Here is a 12,500-nt window from a genome sequence, read left to right as displayed (position 1 = left end):
GTGAGTGTTTATTGAGCGAAAACACCTAAAGCTCCACGAGACTCCGGCAGGGATGGTGGTGATCCCTGCTGTACTCTTTCACCACAACTTTCTCTCACTCTTACTTCCTGTTTCTGTTGTACCTGTATTTCAAGGGGCCGGCCTTCTCACTCTCTGTGTCACGCTGAATATCCCCGAGAACTACGTTAAGGGTGCACGTGTCTGTGGAGTGCTCAGCCACTTACACGTTAATTTCACGAGCAGGCTGTTCCGTTGATTCGGATCAACCGGAACCCTCGTCGTCGTAACCGACTGAGTGCTTCCATCCGAGGCTCCGGCAGGGGACGGTGGTGATCCCTGCTGTACTCTCTCACCACAACTTTCTCTCACTCTTACTTCCTGTTTCTGTTGTACCTGTATTTCAAAGGGCCGGCCTTGTCACTCTCTGTGTCACGCTGAATTTCCCCCGAGAACTACGTTAAGGGTATACGTGCCTGTGGAGTGCTCAGCCACTTACACGTTAATTTCACGAGCAGGCTGTTCCGTTGATTCGGATCAACCGGAACCCTCATCGTCGTAACCGACGGAGTGCTTAAGAAGAGAAGTTATAAAGAATCTCCATCGTTTAAAGATCCAGCGGGCAGACTATAATTCGTTATATTACGTGGACTCCAGCGAGTACTGCTTTGTATTTATTTCTTTATTGTCCACAGGGGGCTAAACACAGAGGGGACAAACAAGGACCAGCTTTGGAATGGTGAATTGCAAATATGAATTCACCGGGATTTGAACACAAAATGTTTACCGTGTGTTGCATTCTCTTCAAATTAGATATTAAATGACTATTCTTTTATTCTTTTACTGCGGTCATTCTGGAGCACCGCAATAAAGGGTTTCTTTTAGTCGAACAAATCGACCCCATGACTTATTCTTTGTAAGCATAGCATTTATCTATCGATCTTTTTTGCCAAGCGGTGATAGGGGACAAATACAGACACAAAGACACACACAGATATATATATATATATATATATATATATATATATTATATATATATATATAATCATAGACGAATCATAGACAATTATGTAAGTAGAATCTGCATAATTGTTGATGAGGAAAACATATGTACAACATTAATCCATTATTTAGTTGTAATTTAATTTCCATAGCGTTGACTGTGGTGCTATTTCTATGTGGAATTATAGTCGGCGACTTTGACGGTGGGTCTATGTCTAGCACATAGAGTCAACATACTCAAAGTTGGCTCTCTAATATTACGGATATATATACAATTATACACACGGAATAATACATACTAGCCCTAATATACAGAAACATACTACTACATCACCAACTAACCACCATCACAAATGAAACCCACACCCATACAATGACAAAAACTCCCCATACCCTATTTACACCTACATAGTAATCCCAATATATTCTTCCATACATGGACGCAAGTGCGTGAAGCACATGAACATAATTAGTACGTACAACCCCTAATACACACTAATATATACGTATCAAGCTCGACCTCCACAGTGATAAGTTTACACACAATCACACCCAGATGGGTGAATTGCACAACCAGTGAATGCTCACACATACGGGCGCGATTACATTGTTGCATATATCGAGCCAAAATAGTATGCATATGTACATGTGAGGGGTACACGTAAATGAAGTGAGCGTGTACCCCTGTATTATACCCCGTGCGTGAATATACACATGGAGACTACCACACAGGTACAAATGTGTTTAGAAATGGGAGCCCCATCACTACACTTAATGTATACTCTCACCCATCCGCACGGATGTGTAAGTGTATCTCCGGTGTATATGTTGAGGCTTATATGTAGAGTTGTTGAGGGAACGTCGTTGAAATTGTGAATGAATGGGTAGAGTTGGGAATTGTAACCGGGTGGTGGACTAGTGTTGCTTGGAATTGTGAATGGATAGGGTGGTAATGAGGTAGGCATTGAGTATGGGTTACTGTAAGTTGTTTGTTAGAGGTGCTAGGGTGAGCTAAAGCTCATAAATGTATATATTTGATTTTTCATGATAGTTTTTAAAGAATCCATTCATAATAAATTTTTATAAATAAATTTTTTTAAGTAGCGTTGGTTTGCTACGTGGAAATAGTTTTAGTTCCATTTATTATATTTCTCCATTCATACTATGAATGACGTTTACTTTCTATGGCGCGTATTCTTTTTTTACATTAGTTATTTCCATGGTAACGTAATTTTGTTTGGTTTTTTAACGGCTAATAATCTAATTTCACTTCATAATTTGTAACTGAATTGTAAGTATGTATTTGATTTATCCTTATGTCATAATGTTATTTTTGATATTCTGGTTAATTACGATGTATTTATTGTTGTTTTCATAAGAGTGTTTATGTATATGAGATTGGTTGTGAGTTTTTAATTGTATAATTAATTTATTTATCTGTATGAGTGTGGGTGTAAATATTGTTGTATATATCGAGTTTTAGTGAGTATGTATATGCGTATATGTGAGGGAGCATATGTTATGTTGTGTGTGTGTGTGTTTTGCGTGTGTGTGCGTGTTGTGTGTGAATGTGTATTGGGGTTTGTTATTTAGGATTTGGATGTATGTGTTAATTTGTCTGTGTGGGGAGGGAGTGGTTTTTGGTGTATATTGAGGTTTATAAGTTAGTATAGGTTTGTGTATAAGTCTTGGGTCTGTGGTTTACGTGTGGGTTTTTTGTGTGTGAATGTTTAGGTTAGGGGGATTGCTATATAAGTTTGTTATAGGGTTTTAGCAAAGGGAGATTTTATCGTTATATGCTTTTATGAGTTTTGGTTTATCATGGTTTTTTTAGGTAATTCGTGGTATTTTGTCTTTTAGGTGTTGGTTATTTTTTTACATTGTTTCATTCATAATTTTTGAGTGGTGTTCGTTTTGCCACGTGAATAACCGGGTGGTGGACTAGCGTTGCTTGGAATGTGAATGGAATAGTGTAGTAGTGAGGTAGGCATAGAGAATGGGATTGGGTTACTGCAAGTTGTTTGTTAGAGATGCTAAGGTGAGTTTAGCTCATAAATGTATATAATGTTTTTTGTGGGTGTGTAAGTATTGTTGTATATGTCGAATTTAGTGAGTATGTATAGCGTATATGTGAGGGAGTATATGTATCTTTTGTGTGTGAGTGTTTTGCGTGTGAGGTGTGTGTTTGTGTGTGAATGTGTAATGGGTTTGTTATTTAGGTTTTGGGATGTATGTGTTAATTGTCTGTGTGGGGAGGGAGTGGGTTTTGGTGTATATTGAGGTTTATAAGTTAGTATAGGTATGTGTATAAGTCGTGAGTCTGTGGTTTACGTGTGTGTATTTGTGTGTGAATGTTTAGGTTAGGGGGTTTACTTTATAGGTTTGTTATAGAGTTTAGCAAAGGGAGATTTTATCGTTATATGTTTTTAAGAGTTTTGTTTTATCATGGTTTTTTTTTTTTAGGGAATTCGTGGTAATTAGTCTATATTTTCGATATGGATTATATAGGTTATATATGGATTATAACTTATATTTTTTCATTTATACTTTAATTATTTAAAAGTATTATTTTTATATTTTAAAATTTTGATTTTTTAGATTGGAAGTCACCTGAAGATTGTCGATCAAGACAAGAAACGATTGTAGTGGCGGTTTTTTTTGACTATTTATTAAATTTTATGTATGATTAGTCTTTCCTTGTTTGTTTTGCAAAATAGTGGTTTTGTCTCAAATAATATTTTATATATATATATATATATATACAACAAGCTTCTTTCGGTTTCTGTCTACTAAATCCACTCACAAGGCTTTGGTCGGCTCGAGGCTGCAGTAGAAGACGCTTGCCCAAAGCGACACACAGTGGGACTGAACCCGGAACAATATATGGTTGGGAAGCAAGCTTTCTTACCACACAGCTACGCCTGCGCCTGTTTATTAAATTCATCAAAAATTCTCTGTAATTACGTCATGAAGGTTTACAGGAGAGATTATGACGTAACATTCCAAAAGGTACAACTTGAAGATTTTGCTCACCTCCGTTCTGTTTGAAATCGATCTCAGGTTGATATGTATATCTCGTTTTCAACAATTTGGCTGACGACTTCATCAGGCAATTAATTGTTTTTTTAGTTTTTATCCCTCGCCCCGCCCACCTTTCTTTGTATCTTTCCTCTCTTTGTATATTTGCGAGTTTGAATAATCAATTTACAGAGATAAATGGCGGTGCCCCAGCATGGCCACAGCTCATGAGCTGAAACTGGAAAAATCAAAATCAAAATCATATCGAACCAAACATATGTTTCAATTTAATTAACTGACTGATAGCAATCAGCTGGTTCTTTCTTTGTTTCTGTATAATTTTCTACCTTCCTGGTTCATTAACTGTATAATTAGTTTGATTATTTATCTCATCTTTTGATTTCAATTCTATAATTATGTCATTTTAATTAATTTTTCAGTCTATTGTTCCCTATCCACCTTCTCTCCATTATATTCCCTTCCAGTTTTTGTCTCAATTTATTTTTTGTTTTGATTCAGTTAGTTTTTGCATTTGTCTTTGGCTGAAGAAATGCAAATTCCGCCATTGTCCCCTGTAGCTACGCCAGGTGGAAGGGGACGCCTGGCCCGCTTCATTTCCCGGGCCAAACGATGTTTAAGTAGTTTCTTCTTGGGTCCTAACAGGGTAAATTCCGTCGGACCTGCTCCGTACTCTACAGATGAAACATTTATTATGCGTTTTCCTAGAAAGGAAAATCTCTTCATAAACGAAAAAATTACTTATAAACGTCCCATGGAAGAAGACGTGAAGGAGGAAGTGAAACCTGAGGCGGAAGAGGAAGTGAAATCAGAGAAAGAAGAGAAGGTGCACACCGAGTGGGATAAAGATGCGATGCGATTGAAAAAAGAAATGCTAGACCAGGTGATACAAGGACTGAAGGAAGAGGGAGACCAGGTGAGACAACAGCTGAATATACTGGAAGAAGAGGTGAGGCAGGAGGTAGAACACCTTGAAGATCAGGTGATGCAGGAAGTGAAAACACAGGAAAAACTGCAGAGACCTAGAATTAATAAATTGGCTGAGCAGGTGAAATTGGAGCTGAAGGATTTGGATTGGTTAATGAAGCAGAAGAAAGAGCTTGGGCAGGAAGAAGATAAGTTGAGGAAGAAGATACGATTGTCATTACAGGTGATGAAGGAGCAAAAAGAACGAGTGACGCATTATGTGAGCGAATTGGAAGAACATTTGATACTGAAAGAGCGGCGGATGTACGGACTGAAGATACAAGAGCAACAGCAACAGCAGATAGCGAAGATGAGGAATCTGAAAGATTTGGATTTACCTCAGTTGAAGGAACTGGAAGAAAAAGTGATGCAGAGGTTGAGTGATTTGGACTGGCACGCGAAACAGAAGATGGGAGTAGAGGAGGAAACGAGAACTGAAAAGCTGGTGAAAATGATGGAGATTCCGAAGCTGGCGAAAAACATATAAGTCCTTGTGAGACAGAGATGAAGACTTCACTATTAAAACAATAGATAAAATAAAATTTTCTTCGTCAATGATTGTACAAATGTTGTTTTATTGGTAAGGTACATATTTCTTTACTATCCACAAGGGGCTAAACACAGAGGGGACAAACAAGGACAGATAAACGGATAAAGTCGATTATATCGACCCCAGTGCGTAACTGGTACTTTATTTATCGACCCCGAAAGGATGAAAGGCAAAGTCGACCTCAGCGGAATTTGAACTCAGAACTTAACGACAGACGAAATACCCATTTCGTTACTACCCACAAGAGGTCTAAACACAGAGGGGACAAACAAGGACAGATAAACGGATAAAGTCGATTATATCGATCCAGTGCGTAACTGGTACTTTATTTATCGACCCCGAAAGGATGAAAGGCAAAGTCGACCTCGGCGGAATTTGAAATCAGAAACGTAACGACAGACGAAATACCTATTTCTTACTACCCACAAGGGTATCTAAACATAGAGGGGACAACAAGGACAGACAAACGGATTAAGTCGATTACATCGACCCCAGTGCGTAACTGGTACTTAATTATCGACCCCGAAAGGATGAAGGCACAAGTTGATTCGGCGGAATTTGAACTCAGAACGTAACGGCAGACGAAATACTGCTAAGCATTTCGCCCGGCGTGCTAACGTTTCTGCCAGCTCGCCGCCTTTTATTGGTAAGGTACAAAAATACATATCAGGCAGCACGAGGAAGCGTACTTTCACATACTCAACTATTTGGTTACCACCTCGGGCCTATCAAAGCACAAAGCCCACACATATTTGGTTTTCATATACCATGAAATCTTTTTGGCATGTTTTGATAAAGTATCGACTTAAATACTCTTTACTCTTTACTCTTTTACTTGTTTCAGTCATTTGACTGCGGCCATGCTGGAGCACCGCGTTAAATCGAGCATCTCGACCCTGGGACTTATTCTTTTGTAAGCCCAATACTTATTCTATCGGTCTCTTTTTGCCGAACCGCTAAGTGACGGGGACGTAAACACACCAGCATCGGTTGTCAAGCAATGCCAGGGGGACAAACACACACACACATATATATATACATATATACGACAGGCTTCTTTTCAGTTTCCGTCTACCAAATCCACTTGCCCAAGGTGCCACGCAGTGGGACTGAACCCGGAACCATGTGGTTGGTTAGCAAGCTACTTACCACACAGCCACTCCTGCGCCTATGTATATATAATATATATATATATATATATATATATATATATATATATATATATATATATATATTATATATATAATTATATATATTATATATATATATATATATATATATTATATATATATATAATATTATATAAAAATATATATATATAATATTTCTCTATATATTTATTAATCTCGCTGTAAAAAGACGCCCTCGAGGGACTTTTCAGCAGTTCTACATGAGAATCGAACCCACTGATTTTATTGTCTTTATGCCTAATCAAGAAGGCCCGCTTTAACCTTTCCGCCCCAAATACCAAGGCCAAACAGTAGAAGGCTGCTTATTAAAAAATATAGAGCTGATTATGTCTTCAGACATTTCACTTGGGTTGTTCACCTTCTGCTCTCTTTTCACCTCTGACGGCTTACGTCCTTTCTTGGTGGTTTGCTCTGGTTGTTCTCCGCTTGAACAAGCCAGGTATGTTTTCGTGTATCTATATTTGTCTGGGTCATTATTTTGATGTGATTGGAATTTGGTGGCAGATAAGTCGGGATAGAACGTACCTTATCATTAGTCTGTTAACCGACTGTGAACACTGTGTTAGTCGGGTCAGTGAGGCGGAGTCAGTGATGGTGGTGGTGGTGGTGGCGTTGTGGGTAGCGGTGATGGATGAGTAGAAATTTGCCGACAATGGTGATAGTACTGTACTTGGTAGTGGTGTGGATGGTATTATACGTGATTAATATGGCAGTGTTAGGATTCTACTTGTGGTTGTAGGGTTGGTGGTTATGTTTGTGATGTAACAGTGGTGGTGGCGTTGACAGTGTTATAGCACAGGTGGCAGTGGTGGTGGTGGTAGTGTCGAACTTGCTCGTTGAGGTGATGGTATTGTACTTTTAAGGCGGCGAGCCGGCAGAATCGTTAGCACGCCGGGCGAAATGCTTAGCAGTATTTCGTCTGCCGTTACGTTCTGAGTTCAAATTCCGCCGAGATCAACTTTGCCTTTCATCCTTTCGGGATCGATTAAATAAGTACCAGTTACGCACTGGGGTCAATGTAATCGACTTAATCCGTTTGTCTGTCCTTGTTTGTCCCCTCTGTGTTCAGCCCTTGTGGGTAGTAAAGAAATAGGTATTTCGTCTGCCGCTACGTTGTGAGTTCAAATTCCGCCGAGGTCGACTTTGCCTTTCATCCTTTCGGGGTCGATTAAATAAGTACCAGTTACGCACTGGGGTCAATGTAATCGACTTAATCCGTTTGTCTGTCCTTGTTTGTCCCCTCTGTGTTCAGCCCTTGTGGGTAGTAAAGAAATAGGTATTTCGTCTGCCGCTACGTTGTGAGTTCAAATTCCGCCGAGGTCGACTTTGCCTTTCATCCTTTCGGGGTCGATTAAATAAGTACCAGTTACGTACTGGGGTCAATGTAATCGACTTAATCCGTTTGTCTGTCCTTGTTTGTCCCCTCTGTGTTCAGCCCCTGTGGGGTAGTAAAGAATAGGTATTTCGTCTGCCGCTACGTTGTGAGTTCAAATTCCGCCGAGGTCGACTTTGCCTTTCATCCTTTCGGGGTCGATTAAATAAGTACCAGTTACGCACTGGGGTCAATGTAATCGACTTAATCCGTTTGTCTGTCCTTGTTTGTCCCCTCTATGTTTAGCCCCTTGTGGGTAGTAAAGAAATAGGTATTGCACTGGTGGCGAAGCTGTTACTGCTGCAGACGATATTGTAATTCTGGTGGTGACGATAATGGTGTAGGTGGTGGCGGCGGCGTTGTTGTTGGTGGTGCTGCTGTTGTTGTTGTTGTTGTTGTTGTTAAGCAACAAGACGGGTAAGGGTGATTAGGTGATGGTCTAGAGCTTAGGGGCGGGAGACCCCACACGTTGGAGGAAAAAAAAAACTTTGGTCGTCTTGTTGTAGTCGAGGGTTCTTCGTTGATGCCTGACACCACGTCTCTAGTATTCGAAGCATCTATCAACTCCCGGCATATATATATATATATATATATATATATATATATATTATATATATATATATATATATATATATCTCGATAGGTGAATGAATTATCCTATGTTTACCGTCAACATGGAAAATTCGATGAACCGATACCAGGGTAGCAAATTCACGTCAGAAACACGGTTGCAGCGACCTGTCCAAGGGTAGAAACTCCGGGTTCATGTGCAGAAATTTGTGTGTTGCATATGAATAAATAAATAAATGGAGTTGAACGAAGATGTTAACAAAATTCATTTACTCTCGACATATGTTCCGAAGACAGCATTGTTTTATTCCAAAGGAATAAACGGTGCAAGATGCAATCTTCTCATCAGGAAAGAAAGGGAGCTTCTCTCAACAACAAGACAAAACAATAATTATTATCGTTTTGTTTACCATGTAGGCAGTCATCGCAATTATTGTTTTGTCTTGTTGAGAGAGGCTTTGCCTTTCATCCTTTCGAGGTCGATAAATTAAGTACCAGTTACGCACTGGGGTCGATGTAATCGACTTAATCCGTGTGTCTGTCCTTGTTTGTCCCCTCTATGTTTAGCCCCTTGTGGGTAGTAAAGAAACATATCTATCTATCTATCTATCTATCTATCTATCTATCTATCTATCTATCTATCTATCTATCTATCTATCTATCTATCTGTCTATTTATCTATCTGTCTGTCTGTCTGTCTGTTCTATCTATCTATCTATATATCCATCCATCCGTCTGTCTGTCTGTCTATATGTGTATGGATGTACGAATATATGTATGTATGTATGTATGTATGTATGTATGTATGTATGTATCTATCTATCTATCTATATGTCTATGTATGTATGCATGTATGTATGTATGTATGTATGTATGTATCTATTTATATGTCTATGTATGCATGCATGTATGTATGTATGTATGTATGTATGTATGTATGTATCTACCTATCTATATGTCTATGTATGTATGCATGTATGTATGTATGTATGTATGTATGTATGTATGTATGTATGTATGTATCTATCTATCTATATGTCTATGTATGTATGTATGTATGTATGTATGTATGTATGTATGTATCTATCTATCTATATGTCTATGTATGTATGCATGTATGTATGTATGTATGTATGTATCTATCTATCTATCTATCTATATATATATATGTCTATGTATGTATGTGTGTATATATGTATGTATGTACGTACGCATGCATGCATGTACCTATGTATTACACACGAACACAGACAATGCACCACACGCAAATCAACAAAACTCTTTCGACAAGGCTGCAATGAAACTGAACACCCGACAAATGACATTTCAGCTTCAAATATCTTTTATGCAGCAGAAGACGATGGCGGAAACGGCATTCATGATATACGGCGGCAAGACATTTTAACTTGCAGCCTCTCTTTTGCTAAACAACATCTTGCCATATTTGATTTCGTGTTGAGCCATCGATCACTTGTTGAAAGACAGCCAAGTTTTTATTTATCTATTTTATACACTCATACTCGCTCATAGGCGCGCGGGAGTGGCTGTGTGGTAAGTAGCTTGCTAACCAACCACATTGTTCCCGGGTTCAGTCCCACTGCGTGGAATCTTGGGCAAGTGTCTTCTGCTGTAGCCTCGGGATGACCAAAGCCTTGTGAGTGGATTTGGTAGACGGAAACTGAAAGAAGCCCGTCGTATGTATGTATTGGAGTGGCTGTGTGGTATGTATCTTGCTAACCAGCCACATGGTTCCGGGTTCAGTCCCACTGCGTGGAATCTTGGGCAAGTGTCTTCTACTATAGCCTCGGGCTGACCAATGCCTTGTGAGTGGATTTGGTAGACGGAAACTGAAAGAAGCCTGTCGTATATATGTATATATACTCGCTCATGGGCGCGGGAGTGGCTGTGTGGTAAGTAGCTTGCTAACCAAACACATGGTTCCGGGTTCAGTCCCACTGCGTGGCACCTTGGGCAAGTGTCTTCTGCTATAGCCTCGGGCTGACCAATGCCTTGTGAGTGGATTTGGGAGACGGAAACTGAAAGAAGCCCGTCGTATAAATATATATAGGCGCAGGAGTGGCTGTGTGATAAGTAGCTTGCTAACCAACCACATGGTTCCCGGGTTCAGTCCCACTGCGTGGCATCTTGGGCAAGTGTCTTCTGCTATAGCCTCGGGCCGACCAATGTCTTGTGAGTGGATTTGGTAGACGGAAACTGAAAGAAACCTGTCGTATATATGTATATATACTCGTCCATAGGCGCGGGAGTGACTGTGTGGTAAGTAGCTTGCTAACCAACCACATGGTTCCGGGTTCAGTCCCACTGGGTGGCATCTTGGGCACGTGTCTTCTGCTATAGCCTCGGGCCGACCAAAGCCTTGTGAGTGGATTTGGTAGACGGAAACCGAAAGAAGCCCGTCGTATGTATGTATAGGAGTGGCTGTGTGGTATGTATCTTGCCAACCAGCCACATGGTTCCGGGTTCAGTCCCACTGCGTGGAACCTTGGGCAAGTGTCTTCTGCTATAGCCCCGGGCCGACCAATGCCTTGTGCGTGGATTTGGTAGACGGAAACTGCAAGAAGCCTGTCGTATGTATATATGAGTGGCTGTGTGGTATGTAGCTTGCTAACCAACCACATGGTTCCGGGTTCAGTCCCTCTGCGTGGCATCTTGGGCAAGTGTCTTCTGCTATAGCCTCGGGTCGACCAAAGCCTTGTGAGTGGATTTGGTAGAGGGAAACTGAAAGAAGCCCGTCGTATGTATGTGGCTGTGTGGTATGTAGCTTGCTAACCAACCACATGGTTCCCGGGTTCAGTCCCTCTGCGTGGCATCTTGGGCAAGTGTCTTCTGCTATAGCCTCGGGCTGACCAAAGCCTTGTGAGTGGATTTGGTAGACGGAAACTGAAAGAAGCCTGTCGTATGTATGTATAGGAGTGGCTGTGTGGTATGTATCTTGCTAACCAGCCACATGGTTCCGGGTTCAGTCCCACTGGGTGGCATCTTGGGCAAGTGTCTTCTGCTATAGCCTCGGGCTGACCAAAGCCTTGTGAGTGGATTTGGTAGACGGAAACCGAAAGAAGCCCGTCGTATGTATATATAGGAGTGGCTGTGTGGTATGTATCTTGCCAACCAGCGACATGGTTCCGGGTTCAGTCCCACTGCGTGGCATCTTGGGCAAGTGTCTTCTGCTATAGCCTCGGTCTGACCAAAGCCTTGTGAGTGGATTTGGTAGACGGAAACTGAAAGAAGCCTGTCGTATATATGTATATATACTCGCTCATAGGCGCGGGAGTGGCTGTGTGGTAAGTAGCTTGCTAACCAACACATTGTTCCCGGGTTCAGTCCCTCTGTGTGGCATCTTGGGCAAGTGTCTTCTGCTATAGCCTCGGGCCGACCAATGCCTTGTGCGTGGATTTGGTAGACGGAAACTGAAAGAAGCCCGTCGTATGTATGTATTGGAGTGGCTGTGTGGTATATAGCTTGCTAACCAACCACATGGTTCCGGGTTCAGTCCCACTGCGTGGCATCTTGGGCAAGTGTCTTCTGCTATAGCCTCAGGCCGACCAATGCCTTGTGAGTGGATTTAGTAGACGGAAACTGAAAGAAGCCTTTCGTATATATGTATATATACTCGCTCATAGGCGCGGGTGTGGCTGTGTGGTAAGTAGCTTGTTTACCAACCACATGGTTTCGGGTTCAGTCCTACTGCGTGGCATCTTGGGCAAGTGTCTTCTGCTATAGCCCCGGACCGACCAATGTGTGTATGTGTTTGTGTGTTTGTGTTTGTCCCCTAGCATTGCTTGACAACCGATGCTGG

The 12,500-nt window shown here is 41.0% G+C and overlaps 1 protein-coding gene across 1 annotated transcript; it reads left to right on the top strand.

The window, feature by feature from the left end:
• The first annotated feature begins 4,284 nt into the window (after positions 1-4,284).
• On the top strand, positions 4,285-5,560 carry LOC115226452 (uncharacterized protein PF11_0207-like). The gene has a single exon (XM_029797449.2). It carries the CDS (start codon positions 4,568-4,570, stop codon positions 5,486-5,488), a length of 921 nt encoding a protein of 306 aa, XP_029653309.1. The 5' UTR covers positions 4,285-4,567; the 3' UTR covers positions 5,489-5,560.
• The last annotated feature ends 6,940 nt before the right edge of the window (positions 5,561-12,500 follow it).

The sequence above is a fragment of the Octopus sinensis genome, linkage group LG30 (assembly GCF_006345805.1).
Source record: "Octopus sinensis linkage group LG30, ASM634580v1, whole genome shotgun sequence".
NCBI classification, from domain to species: Eukaryota; Metazoa; Mollusca; class Cephalopoda; order Octopoda; family Octopodidae; genus Octopus; species Octopus sinensis.
This window is presented reverse-complemented; position numbering and strand designations above follow the sequence as displayed.